General features: G+C 46.5%; 1 protein-coding gene across 1 annotated transcript in view; it reads right to left on the bottom strand.

Annotated features, from left to right (window-relative positions):
• Positions 1-27,330, bottom strand: part of PMS1 (PMS1 homolog 1, mismatch repair system component) — a 133,899-nt gene that overhangs the window by 73,136 nt on the left and 33,433 nt on the right. Inside the window, exons 2-4 of the mRNA XM_088464547.1 lie at positions 7,145-7,290; positions 5,594-5,776; positions 1,783-1,885 (exon numbers count right to left, since the gene is read on the bottom strand). Coding sequence (XP_088320673.1) covers positions 1,783-1,885; positions 5,594-5,776; positions 7,145-7,290 — 432 coding nt within the window. The remainder of the gene's footprint in view (positions 1-1,782; positions 1,886-5,593; positions 5,777-7,144; positions 7,291-27,330) is intronic.

The raw sequence follows: 27,330 nt of genomic DNA, 5'->3' as shown, positions 1-27,330 counted from the left end.
GTCTCTATAAACGACACTAATTTTCAGTAGCGAACAGCGCCATCTAGTGTGCAGCTAGCACTAAGCAATGATTATATCACAACAAGCGGTTACTCCCTGTAGTTGGGGTACAGGCCTTATATGTTCATAGACAAATGACATCTAAAGTAGTCGTACTGACTGTTTTCTCCTCCAATAGAAGAATATACATTGCTGTATGGGAATGCATTAATATCCAGACACTCATAGGGGCATATCCAATTAGCTGCGGGATTTCACCTGCGGCTAATTGTCAGGCAAAAGTCCCGCGACGCAGGGTTTAGCTATTCAATTAAATAGCTATTTCCCCGCGTCATTAGACCGGGACTCCCGCGCGAGAACTGCGGCATCAGTGTGTAATACCCTCTTGCGCGAGGCCGAATAGTGCGGCCTCACGCTGATTTTACCTCGCACCTACATGAGGTGCGAGGTAAAGTCAATCAGCGGGGACTCGCGCACGGGGTCTCAGGGACACCCACGCGTGGAATCCCCGCTAATTGAATCCCGTCCAGTGCGACAATTAGCCGCGGTAATTGGATATGCCCCATAGCGTCTGTCAGGCTGCATGAAATAATTCACAATGTGTTATGTACATACGTGCAGCAGGATTACATAAAAATTATTAAGTAAATAACACAAGGTCACGATTTATTGATGCCAGGCAACAATTTGAGAGTGGAATCTTATGTATGGTACACACTGGCAGATGTTGTGGACGATCACTTGATCGACCAATATATCGTGTGCACGTCGGCCAGTTTGTACCAGCATTATGTGAATATACCACAAATGTTTATAAATACCTCAGGTCACCTGTGTACTTTCAAAGAGAGGGAGAGGGGAAGAGGACGGTCACTGCTTCCTGTCTGCAATGCTGAGCCAGTCCGGCATGTTATACGTGAGCAGACCAGCAGGGGAACAGTACAGGTGCAGCAGCTGTCTATATAATCTGCTCCTGCTGTCAGTACTAAGGGCCCGATTCAGACCCGCTCGCTAGATGCGTTCGCACGCAGCCAAAGTATGCAAATCCAGTGATCGCATGGCAAGACATTAGCACGCCCACTATGTCTTGGCGTGCGAACGCGGTGTGTATTTAGACGCCCACCAGCCTGACTTAAAACGCCCACTTTTCCCTAGTGGTACACGTCATCTCCAGGAAGTGTATGCAACAATCGGTAACATCGAGTAACATCGGACCCATATGCAGCACTTGTGGCTGACCATACCCTACCGCAAGCAATGCGAGTGCTTCAGTGTGTAATTCAGCCATGTGACGTGTACTAGGACGCTGCGTCTTAATTATGCACGCCTCTAAAATGGTGTTAAGACGCTCAGATGCGCCTGCGTTCGCACTACCACTCCCCCATCGACCAAGCCCTGTCACCACCCACAAACGGCCCGTCCTGTCACTCATTCTAGCGAGGAGTCTGTGCACAAGGGGCGATCGCAGTGGCTGGTTCGCACATGCGCCTTGTACGAATGCGCACATTGCAAATATCGGCAGGCTGCGTGCGAACGCATCTTAGCGAGCCTGAATCGGGCCCTAAGCACAAAAAGGATATCTCTTTCAGAGACTTCTTTCATTATTGTGCTAGCGACCTCAGTCACCTCAACTGCGCCCCTCAGGAGCCGACGCTATTAGGCAGCTGCTAATGGCAGCACCGGCCCTGCGTACAGCCTTTACATTATTAGTCTGTCATCAGTTTGCAAAGCAACACAGAAACTAGCATGTTTAAACTCAATGGCTCTGCGTGTTCTGCTTACCGTGTCCTAGGTGTGATGGCTTCTGAGACACAACACGCCCATTGTTATCCAATACATAGACCGCGCTGATCTCATCGTCAGCCGTCTTCGTTGCGATTTGCACCTAGAGACGAGAGACCAAAGATTTAAAAAAATGGCAGCAGGACTTTGTAAACCTCTTCAATGGATATGAAGCATTGTAATCATTATTGTGAGGTGGGTAATGCCAATCTTATTTCTTCTAAATAAATTGTATAATAATGCGATTACAGAATCATCAGTCAAATCCCGAATCGTTCTAGAACAGGTCTAGTTCTGACAATGGGGAGAGAGCTCAGCTCGGATCTGGTTCATGTCTCTTTAGTGCCACTCTGTTCACAATGGTGGAAATGTTCCGTCAGATTACACTCTACAGCAACATCAGAGGGTTTCAGTCTTACAAAGCGAGAACCGCGTCAGTCCGACGTCTCTGTACCGCGCGCACCCTGTGCAGCAGCCGCCGCGTCAAGATTGAATACGATTGCATCTACCACCTGCGAGTAAAGTCTAGCAATATTTTCAAAGCCGTTCTGAAGATATTAAATTGTTACGTTTTCTCTCTCTTTATGGAGATAGATAGAATTTTTTTTTTTGTTTTACCGAAACGCGTTGGTAAAGGAGAGGGGGTTTGCTGCACAACAGGACCTTATGAGGGTTACCATTGTTGCAGATGGGATGGTGATATATTGGGACTGACATCTGTTTTCCCTTCATGCCTGCACATATGCCTCTCCTAAGGCCCTGTTTGGGGTTTTCTCATTAATGCTGTGAGTTAATGAGGATTTCTTGGCACTCCTCCATCACTGTTGGGAGAATTTTAAAGAAAGAGAAAAAAGGAAGGTGCAATACATTATCCATACAAAACCAGACTAGAGCTACCCAGTGTGAACGGGAACAAAGAAACCTTTCAAGGTCCATTACTCTCCTATTTAAGATGAGTCTAGCAAAATCTATCAAGACCAGCACTCCAAGACCAGCACTCCAAGACCAGCACTTCACTTACGGACAGCACTTACTAACCATCCGATTGTTATTTTGGTACTTGTTGAAGGGGTGACGAGCCTTGGTCGCTGGAGTAGTATCTACGAAACAAGGAGAGGCCAAGGCCGCCAGAAGAGGAGGGGACGGGAAAGAAAATCTCTCAGGATCTCCTTGGGTTTGTGTTGTTCTAGATACATCTACCACACAGGGTTTGGTGGAATGCGAGGGCTCGATGAGGCCCAGAGATCGTATGCGCCTAGTAAAGGTAGCATTTACGAGGCCGATCCAAGAGATGTAACGTTTGCGTCAATGAGTCAGGTTATTTTCAATTTGAGCAAATAGAGGAGGAGAGTTGGCTTTATACAGTTGGTTGTAAGAGTTGGTCAAGGTGACTCCCAGGTATTTCAAGGAGTGTGTGTGCGCCACTGGAATTCAAAGAAGCTCTTTCAAGGTCGCCCAATTTCACGGAAAGACCGTTCCATTCACCTCACAATAGGACGGGAATACACAGAAATGTGCAAATTCGCATCTGCAGATGCACAGTATACTAAAACTCCATGTACAGATATCCGTCCATGTACAGAGATCAGTATGACTTAGAATCAGCCCTTAGAGTGCTGTTTTATTCTTTATGGGTTGCATATACAAACGTTGCTTTGCCCGGGCACCAGTGCCAGCATTGCCGTACCCCCTTTTGTTTTCTCAGTTGTGTCACACACAAGTTACCTACACTAGCCTACATTACATTGTTAACCAATGTTGTCATAAACCGGGAAGTCCTTATTTCGCAAAAGAACGATCTTATCAGGAGAACTGATCTTCGCGATTTTAGCTGCAATTGTACAAGCATTGGGCATTGCCAAACCCTTGTGGTCAGTGGCGGGATGAATCGCATGCATAATATAATTCTTGCTGCATCCCACCCACAAACATAAATCAGGAGGTAAAACATATGAATTCCCCACCAAAGGGTAGCCGACAATCGTACCAGAATCACGTCAATAGAGCTATAGCGTTCCCATCTCAGGGAAAGCAGCCCATAGGCTTTCTATTAGGCAACACCATCTATGGATTACGTAGCCTATGGGATCCAAGCTTTGGAGAGTTTGGTGCATATAGGGGAATGCGGTCAACCCTCCAAAAACTGCATTTTCGGAGGTTTGACCGCATTTTTGGCGTTTATGCATCTCGCCCAGTGTGAGTTAGCGCCTTTGAGCATTGAATGTATTTTAGTATTTGGCACTGCACCACTAGTGCGCTATGGGGATTAGTGCGCTGGTGGACGGAGACTCGGTTGTGGCTGATTCCGCAGCTGCATGCTAAAGCCGTGCCTGATTCTGTTCACACTGAGACGCACACTTGTGTCTGTGCTACGATGCCTTTAGACGCAACCGCTGTCAGCGACATAATGGTTGAAACCCCACTTCCCCTGTTACCTTCCGGGAACGCCCATAGAAATCCACCACTCCGCGTTTCCCTGCTGTAACCGATGCTTTACTTCCAACATCGGTATCACTTGAATCAAATCCTATAATGTTCTCTCTTTTTTGGAGTTCTCTGTGTCCACAACGCACTGAGGGCCCGATTCAGACCCGCTCGCTAGGATGCGTTCGCACGTAGCCAGCCGATGTTTGCAATGTGCGCATATGCAGCGCACTGCGCGTGCGCGAACAAATCCATGCAAAGTGATCGCCCCTTGTACACAGACGCCTCGCTAGACTGAGTGACAGGACGAGCCGTTTGTGGGTGGTAACATCGGTTGGTCGATGGAAACGGGGGAGTGGTGGTGCGAACGCAGGCGTGTCTAAGCGTCCAAGCGTGTCTGAGGCGTGCATAATTAAGACGGTGCGTCATAGTACACGTCACATGGTTGAATTACACACTGAAGCACTCGCAGTGCTTGCGGCAGGGAATGGTCAGCCACAAGTGGTGCGTTCGGGTCCGATGGTACTCGATGTTACCGATGGTTGCATACACAAGGGAAAGTGGGCGTCTTAAGACAGGCCGGTGGGCGTCTAAATACACACCGCGATCGTACTCCAAGACATAGTGGGCGTGCTAATGCCTTGCCGTGCGATCGCGGAATTTGAATACTTTGGCAGCTGACGGCTGCGTGCGAACACATCTAGCGAGTGGGTCTGAATCGGGCCCTGAGCTTTAAGACCAGAAGGGTTCTAACGATACCTATAATTACATCTTTAACACCTATTTTAGGAGAGTACCACTAATACGAGTATGTGCGTTTAATTAGGAAAAATGAAGATACTGCACCACGATGGCTTCTTCTGATTATATATCCATAGAGAGGCGAAATAAGAACATTGAACACACATTTAGGACCTAAAGAAACCTTTACATGCACAATTGCCACCTAATACAGGTGAGTGCGTATCTCAGAGGGGTGCGCGAACCCCAGAAGTGATCTTAGGATTGCACCATTGTGTCCTTTTTTCGGGCAGTTCACCATTAAAAACAAAATTCCATATTTACTTTGGGAAGCATTATACAATTAAGCAGAGGCTGGTTTAACTGCAACAGACATAGGGGGAGATGTACTAAGCTGAAGAGTAATAAACTGGAGAGTGATAACTGACCAACCAATCAGTTGCCAACTGTCATGTTACAGGCTTGTTATGTTTGAAAAATGACAGTTGGGAGCTGATTGGTTGGTCGTTTATCACTCTCCACTTGATCACTTTTCAGAGCTTAGTACATCTGGCCCAAGGTAATAAATCACGCTGCACAATATGGTACAATGATAGCCCAGGTCATCAAACAGCCGCCTCATGTCCAGCGAGCGCCCGCAGCTTACCTCCGCGACAGAGCAGATGGAGCCCAAGGCCTCCCCGCGAAACCCATACGTCTCTATTGTGTCCATGTCCTCGTGGCTGGTAATCTTAGAGGTGTAGTGTTTGATGCCCATGACGGGCGCATCTGCCCCTTTAATGCCAGTCCCATTATCTCGCACCTCAATCTTGTCAAATCCAAAGTTGTCCTAAAAAAAAAAAAAAAATAAAAAAGTTCCCATCGCACGGTCTCTGTAATCAAGGTTTAAACATTACGGCCGTATCGCGAGCTGATTAACACAGGTGTTTATTTTTCCAGTTACAGTAACAGCACCTAGAAAGTATAACCCAGGGTCATCGTTACCCGCTGCGGCTCGTGTAAAGGTCGACGCTTTGTCCTGTTTATCTCTGCTCAGCTGTGACTTTCATGCCAAAAACTCGTCCTTGGCTCATTATTTTGCCTGTAAAGCACTTTTGGGTGTAGCTTGCACATGACTGAGGAAACTGCCTTACTGTCTAATTACAAAACCATCTTGGCTTGTGTGGAAATTACTAAGCGGACTTTCACACAGTGATTGTACTGTTACATTATTTATAGGAGGCAGAAACAAAGCTAATAGCTCCAGCACATGTCACCAATGTTCAGAGCTTCGCAAGGGACTGTGCCCCCCAAAATCCTTGTTATTTACATGTTTATATCCATGGTGCCCATACACAAGATTAGATTTTATATATTAAAACGCTGCAATCGGTAGATATTCAGGGCCATATTCAATTAGAGGCGAAAAGTTCGATGCCGGACTTTTCACCGTCATCTGAGCTTTTGTTGGGGGATAAAGTATTGGGCGCGTGTCCGCGTATCACCATATTCAATTTGGAATCGGCGAAAACAGGACCCGGCAGAAAGATAAGTAGCGAAAAAGTCCTGTCACTTATGGGGAAATCACCCCGTCACCCACCCCAAAGATGCACTAACATGGGGGATCACTATGGGTACCCCCGAAAAGCCCTGATAAAGGTATTTAGGGTTTTTAAACGATCTCTACAGGTGCTTTAATGCGCCTTTTTAAAAGTGGTGAAGAATAGCATTTAGCGTAGTTTTTTTTTTAAATAACTAGTCCCAGCAAATTTGGGGTACATGAAAATGGGTGCAAGCATATTTTTAACTGCAGGGTACTTTTTTTTTTTTTTAAGTCTGCACCCCAAAACCCCATTTCTGCACTTTTATAGCCACCTATTCTATGGTGAAAAGTTATCCCCAGTTTTTGGCAAAGACTCTTTGAAATTGAATATGGGGAAAAGTGAAAACGGTGAAAATGTCGTCATCGGCAATAAATTATCGCCGATAACGGCTTTTTTGCTGCCTAATTGTATATGGCCCTAAAAACGGCGAGGTCGTTAAGAAATGTGACATTGACGAAATCATACCGACGTTATCGGAGTGAAGTGCTATTTTTATTGCAAATGACCAAATCCCCAGTCGCTCACTCAGTATGTTGTCACATTTTATTGAATGGCGTTTTTATCCAATGAACGGCCAGGACTCGTGTCTATTGTGCAAACACACCATAACCTACCAGTTTAATTTCAATGCTGGTAGCGCCAGCATCCAGGGCATTCTCCACCAGCTCCTTCACTACGCTGACCACGGCGGTAATTACTTGCGAGCCGGACAGCAGGCTGATGGTTGCAGATGGTAAGTGGTGCATCTCCGACAGCTGGGCTGCAAAGCAGAAACATACGTTGTAATGCAGGGCTTATTAATACAGGTAAGTCCTCATACAGCTATGCTCCTTGTGCAACATGGCGTAACTTAGATTCAGCGCCAAAGGTAGCAATTCCTTTTTCCGGAACTTGGCATCTTGGCTGCATACAAATTCGCACTTAGGATTAGTAGGTTTGTCACAAAGAATTTGATATAAAGTTGCAGAGTAAACATAACGATGATTGTCGCGGGTCACTCGTATGGGACCTTTCCCCTCCCCCCTTCCCCCCAGATTGCGTACTTAAGTTACTTATAAAAAAAAAAGACATACCGCACAACGTTCTTGAAGCAGAAAGAGTAACTTTTGCGCGAGCTTAAGGTGCGGCCGGGAAACCGGGGTGTGGCCTCATGGCAAGGGGCGTAGTCTTGCAGGACGTTCCAAGCCTATGAGCCACGCTGGTGGAACGTCCAGTGTTCCGGGACCTGCTGGGCATGCACCTAGTCCCTCTCTCCAGTGAATAGAAGCCGCGCGCACGGCATCCATTCACCGATTGCTTTGCCCTGCAGAGCAGTGGGTGAGAGGGGGCATCCCGCCCTCCCCACCACAGCGAGACACTGCAGCCCGTGGGTGGGACCACGGAACAGTGCCCAAAAAGCAGGACTGCCCCGCCAGAATCGGGACGATGGGCAGGTATGATAAAGAATGAACAACATTATATTCTTACAGGCTTAAAAAGACCACACACCCCTATAAGTGACATTTTTGGATAAGGATCTTAACGGTACAACGGCTTTCTTCAATGTTACCCTGACATTAGTCAGCAGCCATGCTAAATAGAGGTATAGTATACATCCTCCACCCAGTAATGGCTGGTTCAAGGCTTTACACGTGGTGCCGAGACGGGATACAGGCTGGAGAGCAGGATCGGAGCTGCCCCCAGCGCCGGACACACTGAGCGACTCACGCCTGCTTGGTTAGACAGAGGAGCGCCAACCAGCTATCATGGCAGCTTGTGGCAGACAGCATGGTGGCCATAATAAGTTGCGCACAAAGGGCCTGATTCAGACCCACTCGCGAGCGGCTGTCCGCTCGCAAGTGGGTCGATGTTCTGGACTGAGCATGCGCACGATGGAGGGAGCTCCGTCGTGCGCATGCGCCAGACGCGACGAGCGAAGGAAAGTCCTTCGCTCGTTGAGTCTGATCAAAGGGGGCGTGCTGTCGATGTTGATTGACAGCACGCCCCCTTTGGTAGGCGTGCCGGGGGCGTGCCTCCCTGACGGGGGCGTTCCCACGGGAACGCCTCCCGTCAGAAGCCGGCCCACTGACATCACTAGTGATGTCAGTGGGAGTGATTTTGGCTCTGATAGAGCCAAAATCACTCCGAAGCTTGCGGTTGAAAACCTCAACCGCAGGCTCCGGCTCGCAGTTTCGATGGTCGCGATGGTCAAGACCATCGCGGCCATCAAACTACACGCTCATATAGCCTGTGGGTGGTGACCCACAGCTATACGAGCGTCCAGGAGGACGCTCCATTTTCATGGAGGGCGGCCCTCATTCAGAGCGTGCGCTCTGCTCAGAGCGTACGGCTCTGAATGAGGGCCAAAGACTCCAGATACTTCATCTACATTAGTCAGTAAAACACTGCCTATAACATGGCCATGATTAAGGCTTCCATACTCAGATCTCTCTGTAGCTCCAACTAATACCCCTTTCAAACAGAAGACCCGAGAAATAGACAGGTACTTCCCGGGTCTATCAACCCTGGCAATTCCCGGGTCTCAGTCTGAGACCCCCATTCACACTACACCAAAAACCCTGGAAAGTCGGATATACGTTCACACGGAACCTGGGTCTGCCCTGGAATTTGGAGTGGATTTGAAGGGGACGCTTTGGGTTTTGTTCACAGTAATGACATAATGAAAACAAATAAATTGCTACATTACAATATTAGAAAACTATGAATATAGGGCCTGATTCAGCAAGCAACGCACGGACGCAGACGCACGCAATCGGCCGATGTTCACAGTCTGCGCCTGAGTCTTGGTCGCAGTGCACGATTGGCAGGAAGTACTGTTAGTGGGTGGATACGAGGAGGGGATGGCCGAACGCAGGCGTACACCCCGTTACAGGGGCGTGCATAAATTATCCACTGAGATGACTGACGCAGCCTGGCGTCCCTTTGCGTGTAGGAAGTCTCTCAGCTCCTGCGCCAGGATTAGGTCTACCTTTAGACGGCTTGCTGCTCCGATGTTACTCGACGTTCCCGATGTTTTAACAGCCTTGCGCATCAGTACGGACGTTAGCAGAGGGTAAGGGGGGGCGGCATTATGTAGTGCTTGGCGGCTGCATCTTTGTACTGCGATTGCATTCATTAGCATATTCTCGCAGCTGCCGGGTGCGTGCATCTGCATACGCGCGTTCCTTGCTGAATCAGGGCCAGAGCCTCTAGAAAGTTTCGGCCTATACACCCACAACATTTTCACGTAAAAAAGTTGAACATAAAATAATACAGTTAAATGTGATTGCTTCCCCGTCATGTGGTCTGGATGCCTGCAGTTGATGTGACTGCAGGTGCACGGAACAGTAAATAAAAAATATAGTGGTCGCTCGCATCAGCTTAATGATTGACGATATTGGATCAGAACCGCTATATACCCCTGCCTGTACCTTCTAAAGTCCTACCTATAAACCTCTAAGGATGACGCCAATTTGCGTACGCAGTCATACAGTAAATAAAAGACTCCAGACTTGGAACGTGTGGTTCCGAAGCACAAAGTATTATTCAAGTAAAAAGTACAGTCAGTTACACGCTGTTGATCCAGACACAATTAGACGCAAACGAATTATATAGACCCCAAGTACAGTATACATACGCCGCGCTTTCTGGTCCAGAAGTTAGGCATCAGCAAGAAACCCCTCGTCAGTCAGCATTCAGCAAGAAGACTAAAGACCCAGTGTTTGAGCACACATGTTTCTACCCCCCCAGAATAGACAGGACAATAGAGAAGTTTCTTTCCTTATGCCATTGGTTCCCATGGGGGAACCATCTGTTACAGAGCGTTTAACAGGCTGGTTCAAAAAGACTCAACCCAGCCTCCAACAACTGGGGGTCTCTGCCCTCCCGCCCCCTAACAGTCATCCTAACAGTTGTTCATAAAATATACATTTTGTTGCTTGTAGTCTCTGCGGTCCATAAGTTGAGAATGCATGATGCGATCTCCACACCGATAGTACCGGAATTCTGATGAAAGAGTGCACATCAATACGAAACCAAACACGGCCTTCTTAGCATGTATAAAACCTTAGTTATCAAATATCTTTATTTCACAGCATTTATACTAACTGAACAAACTTAAATCTTATACCTTAAAGCTTATTAAACCTTTTATGTGGATATGTAATGTGTGAGTATGCGGGTTTGATATAAAGACGCTAGTTAACTTGGGGCAGATGCGTGCGTATTAATGTGTGTATGAGAAATGGTGCACTTAACACTTACTAAGTGAACACCTAGCAGTGTGGATTGCTGAGCATGATAGTTCCACATGCCCCCTGTCTCAGCAGCCCCCACCTTTCCCGTGTTCAAAGGAAAAGCTCTTTTGTTCTCTCAGACTCTTGTGTGAATGCAAATGTGTTACCCCAAGCTGTGAAGCTGGGGCCATCCTGTCTGGGTATGGGGCTAAAACCTGTTTTAGGATTCAGACAACTCCAATTGTGTAGATCAATGCCTGGATTATATTACAATTGCCACAACTATACTTGTCTGCATACAGGGATGCCAAATTTGTATGTAAAAACACTCATTGTCTATTCTATTTACTTTTACTCAGGAAGCTGTTCTTCCAGTTGCCCTTGGTAGATTATCAAAAACATTGCCATCTGTACTTAGCTTGTGAGTTGTAACTTAAACTGGCGCTTGTCGCAAAATGGCGTCTTGTAGATTCTTGTTTCTAAAATGGAGTCTAGCTGCCATTCGCAAGATGGTGTCGCGCACGCTTCAATTTTAAACTGATCTTGTCTCAGCCAATAATCCAGTTTCGACAGCCCACCCTTTGATAGCGAACAACATGCTATCACAATCTGCTATTAGAATTTACTTTAGGCTTACATTTACATATTATTTAGTGTTATTATGGGATGGCACAAGGTGGTTCTTAATTCATCAATAATGTGTCTCTGGGTGGGGACATAAAACTACTATTATGCGCACACCGCGGATCTTGGAAGATCATGTGAATGGTGTGGGGATGCACCAGTCTTATAAAAGCAGTCTTGAAGGGGAATTTAGACTTTACATTATCTCAGGTGTTTTAAAAATAACATTTCAATAATACAGTCTATGCATGTCTAAATATAATACATTAAATGATGGTATTTCCTAGCTCAGGGTTGTAATGCAGTTCTGTATTTACCTCGGTATTCATACTGGCCACCATCATAATTTCGTTCTTTCGTTTTACTCTATTTTTATATTTTCCACACTTCAACACAATAGGAACACACCGAACGCATATGCCAATTATTATGATGACAATTAGTATAAGGATCAAGAATTTGCCTATGCTGGCGAACACTTCCTGGACCCATTCCCTTAGACATGAGAACCATTTCACTGGGTTCAGCCATGACACCCATCCTTCTATCTTTTCCCCTACTTCAGCCACTGAAGCATTATGGTTCTTACGAAATTCCCATTTTAGCTGCAGAATTTCATCCATCCTCCGGTCTATCATCTCCTTAGGGTTGCTGGTATCATTGGTGACATAGGTGCAACATTTTACTCCAAATTGGGTGGCTAACGTTACGCAATACCCTCCAGTAACAGCAGTTAAATAATGTAACACTAGCCTGTGTTGCACCAGTTATTTCTTGTAGGCTTGCAATTCTCTCCCTGTGTACCTGAATTTGTCATCGTACATCTCGGTGATATTATCTATCAATTTAGCAAGTTCCTGGATATATCTAAAATTTAATATACCCCGAGCAATTCTGGTGAGATCCAGTGCGACTAAAACTTGAAAGCCAGTTGTCTCCCTAATTAACTGAGTGGCTTTATGCACGTCACCAGGTATCATATTTCTTTTGCCTCTATGTTCATATTGCGTGTGAAGATATGGTGATGGTATGTTTTTATGTATACCAAGCATTTCAACATGTGTGAGGGTCGTAACTTCTGGAAGTATTCTTCCCAAATAACATAACAATTACAATACTAAAATTGGTCAGACACTCCCCTGATTGGCATTGCACTCCTCCTCCTGACTCCACTCCATCAGCACTGCCATCAGCTCCCATTTCCTCAATCGGTCCTCCATCACAGACACTGAGTATCCCCAAACAGATCATCACGACAAAAACTCTGGAAAGAAAAAGAACTAGGATGACCACAGCAGACCACTCCATTGCTGGAAGCACTGATCTACACATTTATTTAGCTCAGATATCTCACCGTCACCTTTTTAATCCTTCCGGCACAAGCTCGCAATCGACAGGTCCACGTTATCGGCCTTGTCTCCGCCTTGTATCTCCACCGGTTGGTTAACCTCCCTATAGTGAGTGGGATGGACCCACATACCTTCCTCGGCCACCCTTTGAGGATGTGGTATCGTCAGATACGGACCTTTCCACTGATCAGTCAAACAACCTGAGCTAAAAAAAAAATTGGATCATAACAAATTCTCCAGGTTTGACATTATGACAGTTTGCATTAGACATGTTAGTTAATAATACTTTCAATTTCGGTTATTCTCATTCATCTTCGTGAGACCCTGCACAGTAACCTCATTATCATATTTTCACATGAGGCTGCCTGTTTGAACAGTATCTCACAGGGGGGCAAATAAAGGAAAAGACAGTCTGGGATAATCTTAGTGTTGTTACACATCACCTTACACATGTTCTTGGAAACGTCACCTGTAAAATAAGTCCCCCTATCATTTTTAATAATTCTAGGGATATAGTATCTGCATACAGGTTCCTGCAATTAAATCTTGTTATTAATAGCTACTGCTCTAAATAATGCCTGTGCCACTGGGTTGGATAATATTCCGAGTAGTCGACCTCAGCCTGGCATGGCTGCCGTTTATCCTTAGCAACCTTGTGTCCTGTGTGTGAGAGATAAAGCACAACAGTTTAATATCATTTAAACATGACCTAAAATACAACAATAAATCGTCCACATTTTACATTAGAACAGATCCATTGATAGGTTGAAAAGATTGTAAACAGTCATATAAGGCCTGGGAGAAGATACTGGGGTTACCTATGAACCCATGGGAAACCCGTGTTCATGTGTGGTGTTCTTTACTTTGCAGTACTTACTTATGTGTCCCGCTTGGTTGCAGTTAAAACATGTTTTTGAGCGGGGTGGATGAAAAGATTGTTGTGGGATTTGAGCAAGAGGGAAAGATGGTGGGTATGGGTAAGGGTATGGTGGGAGGTATGAAGTTTGTGGGTAGTATGAGACCTGTGGTTGTGTATGATATGTGGGGTAAGGATGTGTTTGCTGTGGTGTGGGATTGGTGAGGACGTGTAATTGTTCAGGTGCAGGTGTGTGTGTGGGTGCAGGTGTGTCGGTTGGCTGTGATGTTATTGTCATTCCTTCCAGAGCTTGGATACTGACAGCCATTAGTTTTTCGCTCTGGGTCTCTCTCTTCTTTGTGATATTTTTATCATGCTCTATGGCAGACTCTATGAGGGTATCTATTGTGAGTCCCCTCCAGCCAGGCTGTGAGGTCTGAACCCGAGTCTTTAAGTCGTCTTTCAGACCGTCCATGAGTACCGTGACTATCATTCCCCTGTGGTGAGTGCTATCTTTACTATCTTCTATCCCAGTGTACTGGGTGATAGCCTGCAGAGCCCGGTCGCAATAATCCTCTGCAGATTCACTCTCCTTTTGCTTAATTGTGAAAATTTTGTTCCAGTTAACTACTACTGGAAAATATACACCCAACTGAGTCACAATGCGGGAAATGTTACCTTGGTTTACTTGGTCTGTTAAGGGAACGTCACCATCCAATACACAATCCGTGATAAATTTTGTCACGTCGGTATTGCGTGGTAGACAGGCCCTTAACACTACACGCCAATCTTTGTTAGTTGGCTCATGAGAACTACCCAAATTCCTCAAAAATCTTTGACATTTGGCTAGTTCCTTTTTGGGATCGAGGAAATCATTATGATGGAATTTAGTTCTGCTCTTGTCCAAGGACAATGCATTACTACTTCCCTCGTGGGCACTACACCGTTCGTATCTGCATTTCCATTCGGTACAGTTATCATCCGAATGGGATGCAGACCGGCAGCGCTGCTACCTTTGACCTTATTACCTGGCTGGGGGTTTAGTCTGCTGCTGCTACGTATGATATTAACAACTTCCTCTATGAATGCAGAGGGTGTTAGCACTTCCCTTGCTGTTACCGATGGAGATGGCGGCACCACCCGTGATTGTGGTGATGCAGCATCTATCATTTGCACAGCATGGGAAATGGCAGACATTACAATAGGCTCATCATCCACATCATAAACATTTTCTTTATGGTTGCTTAAGAGAGGGTACAAATTGCTTGTTACATTTTTATGGGTATTTTTGGTAACTGTACTTGCACCTCCATCCACATAAGGTGGGGGAGGTGAGCGTGAACTGCTGGCAATACTTTCCACAACGCTACCTTGACGCACATGCACGCCAATTTGCGGCTCGCCCGTATTGCAATTTAGCGTCGCGGATGTATTTTCTGGCAATGCGCTCGCGACGCTAGTTTGCGTCGCTTGCACATTTTTAAGCCACGCATCCCCTTCATGCTGCCACAATTTTAAACATTTACAATATTTTACCTTTTTCTCTCGGGATCGCACCATACTGATGTGATCCCGGACATTATCTAATACATCTTTATCAAAACTACCAATTCTGGGAAACGGTCTAACACTCTTCATCGTCATTTTAAACCATACATCACAATACCTTATTGCATAAGTACCGTACTTAGTATGCATAATACGACGGGCCGAACCAATCGGAGCCTCCATTAGCAGCACATCATTGCCTAACATCTTACTGTTTGCATGGCTCCCATTCTGAGACAACTCCTATGCTTTTCAATAAAGATTTAAACTGGTGAAAGACAATCTAGATACTCTCACTTACCTACGGAAGAAATTTCTAGATGCCCCAGCTCACCTACGGAACAAATTCTAGATGCCCCTGCTCACCTATTATCGCTCAGCTCACAATCACACCTAGTGCGGCTAAACTACAATGCTCAAATAACCCAACCTTATTATTGAACACTGCAGTCACACTGAGAGCCGGTCCCTAACAAAAATAACAAACCATACATCTGCTCTGTGTACTGAACGGTAAGCTGCTTACCGAGCGGCTAGACTAACCCTTGCACCTAGCTCTTAAGGATCATACGATACCCTTAACTGTCCAACACATACTCACTGTTACACACTTTTTCCTGCGCAGAAAAATAAACGTTAACCCAGATATTGCTAACAATTGAAAAATGTAAACCTCAACGGCTTTGTTTAAACACCGTGGCAGCACAACCGGAAGTACGTATATGCTATTGTGCGACCAGCCACATACAAAATAATGCGACTACCACACAACTGTATAATGACTTTTTAAATGCGTATGCAAAAGTGCGTCTTTTACTGTGCGCAAAACTGCGACACAGCCGCGTATTCAATACTGCGGCACCCCTTTTAAACGTTAGGTTCTATCAACAAAGGAAAACAAACTTTTTCCTTTCTTGTCCCTGGGTTCTAGTCAGCGTCCCTGGCTCACACGAAAACGGATAGCGATTTTTCAGCACAAAGCGGTTACAGGAAAACCCTGCATGTGGCCACTCCACCCTTTGCTGAGATATCGATAGCCATGTGAGTAGGTAAGTGACTTCACTCGATGAGCCCCCATCTGACGATATTGGATCAGAACCGCTATATACCCCTGCCTGTACCTTCTAAAGTCCTACCTATAAACCTCTAAGGATGACGCCAATTTGCGTACGCAGTCATACAGTAAATAAAAGACTCCAGACTTGGAACGTGTGGTTCCGAAGCACAAAGTATTATTCAAGCAAAAAGTACAGTCAGTTACACGCTATTGATCCATACACAATTAGACGCAAAGGAATTATATAGACCCCAAGTACAGTATACATACGCGGCGCTTTCTGGTCCAGAAGTTAGGCATCAGCAAGAAACCCCGTCGTCATTCAGCAAGAAAACTAAAGACCCAGTGTTTGAGCACACATATTTATACCCCCCAGAATAGACAGGACAATAGAGACGTTTCTTGCTTATGCCATTGGCTCCCATGGGGGAACCATCTGTTACAGAGCGTTTAACAGGCTGGTTCAAAAAGACTCAACCCAGCCTCCAAAAACTGGGGGTCTCTGCCCTCCCGCCCCCTAACAGTCATCCTAACAGTTGTTCATAAAATATACATTTTGTTGCTTGTAGTCTCTGCGGTCCATAAGTTGAGAATGCATGATGCGATCTCCACACCGATAGTACCGGAATTCTGTTGAAAGAGTACGCATCAATACGAAACCAAACACGGCCTTCTTAGCATGTATAAAACCTTAGTCATCAAATATCTTTATTTCACAGCATTTATACTAACTGAACAAACTTAAATCTTATACCTTAAAGCTTATTAAACCTTTTATGTGGATATGTAATGTGTGAGTATGCGGGGTTTGATATAAAGACGCTAGTTAACTTGGGGCAGATGCATGCGTATTAATGTGTGTATGAGAAATGGTGCACTTAACACTTACTAAGTGAACACCTAGCAGTGTGGATTGCAGAGCATGATAGTTCCATATGCCCCCTGTCTCAGCAGCCCCCACCTTTCCCGTGTTCAAAGGAAAAGCTCTTTTGATCTCTCAGACTCTTGTGTGAATGCAAATGTGTTACCCCAAGCTGTGAAGCTGGGGCCATCCTGCCTGGGTATGGGGCTAAAACCTGTTTTAGGATTCAGACAACTCCAATTGTGTAGATCAATGCCTGGATTATATTACAATTGCCACAACTATACTTGTCTGCATACAGGGATTCCCAATTTGTATGTAAAAACACTCATTGTCTATTCTATTTACTTTTACTCAGGAAGCTTGTTCTTCCAGTTGCCCTTGGTAATTATCAAAAACATTGCCATCTGTACTTAGCTTGTGAGTTGTAACTTAAAATGGCGCTTGTCGCAAAATGGCGACTTGTAGATTCTTGTTTCTAAAATGGAGTCTAGCTGCCATTCGCAAGACGGCGTCGTGCACGCTTCAATTTTAAACTGATCTTGTCTCAGCCAATAATCCAGTTTCAACATGATATTGCTCAGGTGCTTGTAAAGGGTGGGGTTTATTCTGAACCACAGAAGAAAAGGGATATTCCCTCCAGCACACTGCAGCAATATCAGCAAAAAATACTTGACCCCTACATGATAATAGAAATTCAGAGGTATTGGTTGCATACATTTGCAAATATATGATTAAGCGCCGGGCCAGCGTCAAGGCTCCTCTATACTGGCGTCCCTAACACTCAGGGGTTCACGTCTGAGGCGCAGGGCACATAGATACTTCTTCATCACCTTTCTATTTGTTTGTTTATTATTTATGTAATTTAAATTCTCTTATTATATTAACACTTATTGATTATCTTTACACTTCACTATCACCTTCTTTCTCTTTCATGTGATGCCCTGGGGATGATCCTTGGCTTGATTCATTTGCAGTGCCCTGTGCCTCAGACGTAAACCCATGATGTTAGAGACGCCGGTATAGAAGGTGCACGGAACAGCCAATGAGAAAGTTCTCTTAACCCGGGTCGTTTCTGTTCACACACAGTAAAAACCTGGGTTGATGCACATTCACGGCCAAAACCTCGGGTTTTTCCTGTATATCTGAAAGAGGTATAATAGGAGGAACGTATAGAAAGAAAATTACTAAAAAGGATCCCATTTAAAAAAAAAAAAAATTGTTCCTAAATCTGACGATAAAGGAAAATTAGGTGCTGAACAAGGTAAAATGCATGGAAAGGAGATCAAGAACGACAAGAAACCTAAAATTTTATTTTACATTTGTATTTTTTCTGTTTGGAAAAAATACAAAAAAACTGAACTAACCTGAAATCTGAATTCCAAAAACAGGGAAATAAATAAAAAATGTGCTCGGTGCACTTGGCAGCAGAAAATGTGCATTTTTTTTTTTTTTTTTACATTTTAAAAATTAAAATTTCAGGTCAGTTCAGTTTCTTTTTCAGTTTTTGCACAAAGGAAAAATAAAAATGTGAAACTTTAATTTTTCGGTTATTCTTCGTTTTTGGTTGGTTCCCCTTCCTGCAATTTACGAAGCATGGTGCCATATTTTCAACTAGCTGCAGATTTTAGAACATTTAATTTTAGGGAATTCCCCCCCACCCCCCGCCTTGAATAGTATACCTTCTACATTTGGTGGCATTCTGCCTATAGGAGTCGCAGCCAGCTCTGAATAGGGAAACAAGTTGCATATTAATGTCAAACAGTGACATAAGGGGGGTCTATGTACTAAGGCTTGGAGAGTGATAAAGTGGAGAGAGATAAACTACCAACCAATCAGCTCCTAGCTGTCACTTTACAGGCTGTGTTTTAAAAATGACAGTTAGGAGCTGATTGGTTGGTATTTTATCTCCATCCACTTTCTCTCTCCCCAAGGTTTAGTACATAGACCCCTTTATAGAATTGCTACTATTGTAGGCATAAGAGGTAGGAGAATACAGCATGCTTGCTTGTCAGTAACGCATTACACTATAGCGGTGTTTCGCTTCTAATAACTCATATACACAGGTGTGAGAAAAACAACACCTGTTTAAAGCAAACAAAAAAAAAAGGCCCGATTTAGTACCCCGTACCACTGATTTTATCAGTTTAAAGAGTGATAGCAAAGCCTAAAGCATATTGTACTATTTGGGTAACAAGTTTGCCACAAATGGCCATTATATTGTACCAAGCGCTAACTTTTAAATAGCGCGCATTAAACGCAGGTGTGCATGTGGCGTAAAATAAATAAATGTAGTGTTTATAGAAATAAGGGCGAAGTAACAGCGATCTCCATCACTTTGCTCCCAGGTTCGGACCAGGCAGAGTTATTATGCAAACTTGTACATCAGTGGTTCTCAAACATGGGGCCTGATTCAGAGCCGAACGCTCTGACCAGAGCGCTCGCTTTGAATCAGTGCCCTCCTCCATGAAAATGGAGTGGCCTCCTGGCCGCTCGCATAGCTGTGGGTGACCACCCACAGCATATGCGAGCGTCCATGATGATGGTCGCGATGGTCTTGACCATCGCAACCATCGGGCTTGCGACGGAGACCCTGCGGTAGAGTCTCGCTGCCGCAAGCCCTGGAGTGATTATGGCTCTATCATAGCCAAAATCACTCCCACTGACATCATTACTGATGTCAGTGGGGCCGGACTCAGACGGTAGGCGTTCCTATGGGAATGCCTCCGTCTGGGAAGCCACGCCCCCGGCACGTCCCCCAAACGGGGCATGCTGTCAATCAACATCGACAGCACACCCCCTTTGGTGCGAGACCCGGAGCGATGGAGAGCCCATCGCTCGCCGGGTCTCGTGCATGCGCACGACGGAGCTCCCTCCGTCGTGCGCATGTGCAGTGGGGGAACATCGACCCGCTTGCGAGCGTCCTGCGCTCGCGAGCGGGTCTGAATGACCCCCACGGTCTTTAATCTACCCTAGCAGTTCAGGTTTTAAGGCTATCCATGCCTGAGCGCAGATGGTTAAATGAAATTGACTGAGGTACTAATCAAGCATTATTTTATATATATAAAATCCTGTGTACCAGCGCAATCTCAGCAATTAACGCTGTAGATTTAAAGTACAAATAATTGACCTTTTAAATGATTGCCTCATTATATCTACAGCCTTAATCGCCTAGATCATACTGGTTGACAGACCCACGCACCTTGTTATATATACACCCCAACATAAATACATAGATTTATTTATAATAAATCTGGTAAAACAGCGGACTGCCAATATGCTAAGGTAGATGAATCTGTAATATTATCATACTTATGGCAATGAGCTCAAAGAGAGGCATATAAATAATATTCACCCTATAGGGTATTTTTATGGCCCTTTAGGTGCATACACACAACGATTTTTTGGACGATTATCGATAACTATATCGTTTATCTTTCAATCGTGGAAAAAAAGATTCACTTTCTGAGGTAAAACGATGGACGATTATCATTCATGTGCGTTCACATTTGTAGTTCAGTCAGACTGACTAACTGACCGATTTTTCATTAAGGGAATATGCAAAAATCGTTCATTACACTTTAAAAAATCTGACAGATAATTGTTCATAAAATCGTTGGTAACAGAATCGTTGTGTGTGTGTGTGTGTGTGTGTGTGTGTGTGTGTGTGTGTGTGTATGCAGCTTTAGAGTTACTTTTAGATATAATGAAAACTCACAAATGACCAACAAAACCAGCAGCCTGGAGTATCCCGGCAATTAGTGCATCTGTCCTTACCAGCCTGGAGTATCCCCGCAATTAGTGCTTCTGTCCTTACCGGCCTGGAGTATCCCGGCAATTAGTGCTTCTGTCCTTACCAGCCTGGAGTATCCCCGCAATTAGTGCTTCTGTCCTGACCGGCCTGGAGTATCCCCGCAATTAGTGCTTCTGTCCTTACCAGCCTGGAGTATCCCGGCAATTAGTGCTTCTGTCCTGACCGGCCTGGAGTATCCCGGCAATTAGTGCTTCTGTCCTTACCGGCCTGGAGTATCCCCGCAATTAGTGCTTCTGTCCTTACCGGCCTGGAGTATCCCGGCAATTAGTGCTTCTGTCCTTACCAGCCTGGAGTATCCCGGCAATTAGTGCTTCTGTCCTTACCAGCCTGGAGTATCCCCGCAATTAGTGCTTCTGTCCTTACCAGCCTGGTGTATCCCCGCAATTAGTGCTTCTGCCCTTACCAGCCTGGTGTATCCACGCAATTAGTGCTTCTGCCCTTACCAGCCTGGTGTATCCCCGCAATTAGTGCTTCTGTCCTTACCAGCCTGGAGTATCCCCACAATTAGTGCTTCTGTCCTTACCGGCCTGGAGTATCCCCACAATTAGTGCTTCTGTCCTTACCGGCCTGGAGTATCCCCACAATTAGTGCTTCTGTCCTTACCGGCCTGGAGTATCCCCACAATTAGTGCTTCTGTCCTTACCGGCCTGGTGTATCCCCACAATTAGTGCTTCTGTCCTTACCAGCCTGGAGTATCCCCACAATTAGTGCTTCTGTCCTTACCAGCCTGGAGTATCCCCACAATTAGTGCTTCTGTCCTTACCAGCCTGGAGTATCCCCGCAATTAGTGCTTCTGTCCTTACCAGCCTGGAGTAACCCCACAATTAGTGCTTCTGTCCTTACCAGCCTGGAGTATCCCCACAATTAGTGCTTCTGTCCTGACCAGCCTGGAGTATCCCCACAATTAGTGCTTCTGTCCTTACCAGCCTGGAGTATCCCCACAATTAGTGCTTCTGTCCTTACCAGCCTGGAGTATCCCCACAATTAGTGCTTCTGTCCTTACCAGCCTGGAGTATCCCGGAAATTAGTGCTTCTGTCCTTACCAGCCTGGAGTATCCCCACAATTAGTGCTTCTGTCCTTACCAGCCTGGAGTATCCCCGCAATTAGTGCTTCTGTCCTTACCAGCCTGGAGTATCCCCACAATTAGTGCTTCTGTCCTTACCAGCCTGGAGTATCCCCGCAATTAGTGCTTCTGTCCTTACCAGCCTGGAGTATCCCCACAATTAGTGCTTCTGTCCTTACCGGCCTGGAGTAACCCCGCAATTAGTGCTTCTGTCCTTACCAGCCTGGAGTATCCCCGCAATTAGTGCTTCTGTCCTTACCAGCCTGGAGTATCCCCACAATTAGTGCTTCTGCCCTTACCAGCCTGGTGTATCCCCGCAATTAGTGCTTCTGTCCTTACCAGCCTGGAGTATCCCCACAATTAGTGCTTCTGTCCTTACCAGCCTGGAGTAACCCCGCAATTAGTGCTTCTGTCCTGACCAGCCTGGAGTATACCCACAATTAGTGCTTCTGTCCTTACTGGCCTGGAGTATCCCGGCAATTAGTGCTTCTGTCCTTACCGGCCTGGAGTATCCCCACAATTAGTGCTTCTGTCCTTACCAGCCTGGTGTATCCCCGCAATTAGTGCTTCTGTCCTTACCAGCCTGGTGTATCCCCGCAATTAGTGCTTCTGTCCTTACCGGCCTGGAGTATCCCCACAATTAGTGCTTCTGTCCTTACCAGCCTGGAGTATCCCCACAATTAGTGCTTCTGTCCTTACCAGCCTGGAATATCCCCACAATTAGTGCTTCTGTCCTTACCAGCCTGGAGTATCCCCACAATTAGTGCTTCTGTCCTTACCAGCCTGGTGTATCCCCGCAATTAGTGCTTCTGTCCTTACCAGCCTGGAGTATCCCCACAATTAGTGCTTCTGTCCTTACCGGCCTGGAGTATCCCGGCAATTAGTGCTTCTGTCCTTACCAGCCTGGTGTATCCCCGCAATTAGTGCTTCTGTCCTTACCGGCCTGGAGTATCCCCACAATTAGTGCTTCTGTCCTTACCAGCCTGGAGTATCCCCGCAATTAGTGCTTCTGTCCTTACCAGCCTGGAGTATACCCACAATTAGTGCTTCTGTCCTTACCAGCCTGGAGTATCCCCGCAATTAGTGCTTCTGTCCTTACCAGCCTGGTGTATCCCCACAATTAGTGCTTCTGTCCTTACCAGCCTGGAGTATCCCCACAATTAGTGCTTCTGTCCTTACCGGCCTGGAGTATCCCCGCAATTAGTGCTTCTGTCCTTACCAGCCTGGAGTATCCCCACAATTAGTGCTTCTGTCCTTACCAGCCTGGAGTATCCCCGCAATTAGTGCTTCTGTCCTTACCAGCCTGGTGTATCCCGGCAATTAGTGCTTCTGTCCTTACCAGCCTGGAGTATCCCCACAATTAGTGCTTCTGTCCTTACCAGCCTGGAGTATCCCCGCAATTAGTGCTTCTGTCCTTACCAGCCTGGAGTATCCCCACAATTAGTGCTTCTGTCCTTACCAGCCTGGAGTATCCCCGCAATTAGTGCTTCTGTCCTTACCAGCCTGGTGTATCCCCACAATTAGTGCTTCTGTCCTTACCAGCCTGGAGTATCCCCACAATTAGTGCTTCTGTCCTTACCGGCCTGGAGTATCCCCGCAATTAGTGCTTCTGTCCTTACCAGCCTGGAGTATCCCCACAATTATGCTTCTGTCCTGACCAGCCTGGAGTATCCCGGCAATTAGTGCTTCTGTCCTTACCAGCCTGGAGTATCCCGGCAATTAGTGCTTCTGTCCTTACCAGCCTGGAGTATCCCGGCAATTAGTGATTCTGTCCTTACCAGCCTGGAGTATCCCCACAATTAGTGCTTCTGTCCTTACCAGCCTGGAGTATCCCGGCAATTAGTGCTTCTGTCCTGACCAGCCTGGAGTATCCCCACAATTAGTGCTTCTGTCCTTACCAGCCTGGAGTATCCCGGCAATTACTGCTTCTGTCCTTACCGGCCTGGAGTATCCCGGCAATTAGTGCTTCTGTCCTTACCGGCCTGGAGTATCCCGGCAATTAGAGCTTCTGTCCTTACCGGCCTGGAGTATCCCCACAATTAGTGCTTCTGTCCTTACCGGCCTGGAGTATCCCCACAATTAGTGCTTCTGTCCTTACCAGCCTGGAGTATCCCGGCAATTAGTGCTTCTGTCCTTACCAGCCTGGAATATCCCGGCAATTAGTGCTTCTGTCCTTACCAGCCTGGTGTATCCCCACAATTAGTGCTTCTGTCCTTACCAGCCTGGAGTATCCCCACAATTAGTGCTTCTGTCCTTACCAGCCTGGTGTATCCCCGCAATTAGTGCTTCTGTCCTTACCAGCCTGGTGTATCCCCGCAATTAGTGCTTCTGTCCTTACCGGCCTGGAGAATCCCCACAATTAGTGCTTCTGTCCTTACCAGCCTGGAGTATCCCCACAATTAGTGCTTCTGTCCTTACCAGCCTGGAGTATCCCCACAATTAGTGCTTCTGTCCTTACCAGCCTGGAGTATCCCCACAATTAGTGCTTCTGTCCTTACCAGCCTGGTGTATCCCCGCAATTAGTGCTTCTGTCCTTACCAGCCTGGAGTATCCCCACAATTAGTGCTTCTGTCCTTACCAGCCTGGTGTATCCCCGCAATTAGTGCTTCTGTCCTTACCAGCCTGGAGTATCCCCACAATTAGTGCTTCTGTCCTTACCGGCCTGGAGTATCCCGGCAATTAGTGCTTCTGTCCTTACCAGCCTGGTGTATCCCCGCAATTAGTGCTTCTGTCCTTACCGGCCTGGAGTATCCCCACAATTAGTGCTTCTGTCCTTACCAGCCTGGAGTATCCCCGCAATTAGTGTTTCTGTCCTTACCGGCCTGGAGTATCCCCGCAATTAGTGCTTCTGTCCTTACCGGCCTGGAGTATCCCGGCAATTAGTGCTTCTGTCCTTACCGGCCTGGAGTATCCCGGCAATTAGTGCTTCTGTCCTTACCAGCCTGGTGTATCCCCACAATTAGTGCTTCTGTCCTTACCGGCCTGGAGTATCCCCACAATTAGTGCTTCTGTCCTTATCAGCCTGGAGTATCCCCGCAATTAGTGCTTCTGTCCTTACCAGCCTGGAGTATCCCCACAATTAGTGCTTCTGTCCTTACCAGCCTGGAGTATCCCCACAATTAGTGCTTCTGTCCTTACCAGCCTGGAGTATCCCCGCAATTAGTGCTTCTGTCCTTACCAGCCTGGAGTAACCCCGCAATTAGTGCTTCTGTCCTTACCAGCCTGGAGTATCCCCACAATTAGTGCTTCTGTCCTTACCAGCCTGGAGTATCCCCACAATTAGTGCTTCTTTCCTTACCAGCCTGGAGTATCCCCACAATTAGTGCTTCTGTCCTGACCAGCCTGGAGTATCCCCACAATTAGTGCTTCTGTCCTTACCAGCCTGGAGTATCCCGGCAATTAGTGCTTCTGTCCTTACCAGCCTGGAGTATCCCCACAATTAGTGCTTCTGTCCTTACCAGCCTGGAGTATCCCCACAATTAGTGCTTCTGTCCTTACCAGCCTGGAGTATCCCCACAATTAGTGCTTCTGTCCTTACCAGCCTGGAGTATCCCCACAATAAGTGCTTCTGTCCTTACCGGCCTGGTGTATCCCCACAATTAGTGCTTCTGTCCTTACCAGCCTGGAGTATCCCCACAATTAGTGCTTCTGTCCTTACCGGCCTGGTGTATCCCCACAATTAGTGCTTCTGTCCTTACCAGCCTGGAGTAACCCCGCAATTAGTGCTTCTGTCCTTACCAGCCTGAAGTATCCCCACAATTAGTGCTTCTGTCCTTACCAGCCTGGAGTATCCCCACAATTAGTGCTTCTGTCCTTACCAGCCTGGTGTATCCCCACAATTAGTGCTTCTGTCCTTACCAGCCTTGAGTATCCCCACAATTAGTGCTTCTGCCCTTACCAGCCTGGTGTATCCCCGCAATTAGTGCTTCTGTCCTTACCAGCCTGGAGTATCCCCACAATTAGTGCTTCTGTCGTTACCAGCCTGGAGTAACCCCGCAATTAGTGCTTCTGTCCTTACCAGCCTGGAGTATCCCCACAATTAGTGCTTCTGTCCTTACCAGCCTGGAGTATCCCCACAATTAGTGCTTCTGTCCTGACCAGCCTGGAGTATCCCCACAATTAGTGCTTCTGTCCTTACCAGCCTGGAGTATCCCGGCAATTAGTGCTTCTGTCCTTACCAGCCTGGAGTATCCCCGCAATTAGTGCTTCTGTCCTTACCAGCCTGGAGTATCCCCGCAATTAGTGCTTCTGTCCTTACCAGCCTGGAGTATCCCCACAATTAGTGCTTCTGTCCTTACCAGCCTGGAGTATCCCCGCAATTAGTGCTTCTGTCCTTACCAGCCTGGAGTATCCCCACAATTAGTGCTTCTGTCCTTACCAGCCTGGAATATCCCCACAATTAGTGCTTCTGTCCTTACCAGCCTGGAGTATCCCCACAATTAGTGCTTCTGTCCTTACCAGCCTGGTGTATCCCCGCAATTAGTGCTTCTGTCCTTACCAGCCTGGAGTATCCCCACAATTAGTGCTTCTGTCCTTACCAGCCTGGAGTATCCCCACAATTAGTGCTTCTGTCCTTACCGGCCTGGAGTATCGCGGCAATTAGTGCTTCTGTCCTTACCAGCCTGGTGTATCCCCGCAATTAGTGCTTCTGTCCTTACCGGCCTGGAGTATCCCCACAATTAGTGCTTCTGTCCTTACCAGCCTGGAGTATCCCCGCAATTAGTGCTTCTGTCCTTACCAGCCTGGAGTATACCCACAATTAGTGCTTCTGTCCTTACCAGCCTGGAGTATCCCCGCAATTAGTGCTTCTGTTCTTACCAGCCTGGTGTATCCCCACAATTAGTGCTTCTGTCCTTACCAGCCTGGAGTATCCCCACAATTAGTGCTTCTGTCCTTACCGGCCTGGAGTATCCCCGCAATTAGTGCTTCTGTCCTTACCAGCCTGGAGTATCCCCACAATTAGTGCTTCTGTCCTTACCAGCCTGGAGTATCCCCGCAATTAGTGCTTCTGTCCTTACCAGCCTGGTGTATCCCGGCAATTAGTGCTTCTGTCCTTACCAGCCTGGAGTATCCCCACAATTAGTGCTTCTGTCCTTACCAGCCTGGAGTATCCCCGCAATTAGTGCTTCTGTCCTTACCAGCCTGGAGTATCCCCACAATTAGTGCTTCTGTCCTTACCAGCCTGGAGTATCCCCGCAATTAGTGCTTCTGTCCTTACCAGCCTGGTGTATCCCCACAATTAGTGCTTCTGTCCTTACCAGCCTGGAGTATCCCCACAATTAGTGCTTCTGTCCTTACCGGCCTGGAGTATCCCCGCAATTAGTGCTTCTGTCCTTACCAGCCTGGAGTATCCCCACAATTATGCTTCTGTCCTGACCAGCCTGGAGTATCCCCGCAATTAGTGCTTCTGTC

This window comes from Taudactylus pleione, unplaced genomic scaffold (assembly GCF_031769625.1).
Source record: "Taudactylus pleione unplaced genomic scaffold, aTauple2 ptg001683l, whole genome shotgun sequence".
Taxonomy (NCBI): Eukaryota; Metazoa; Chordata; class Amphibia; order Anura; family Myobatrachidae; genus Taudactylus; species Taudactylus pleione.
This window is presented reverse-complemented; position numbering and strand designations above follow the sequence as displayed.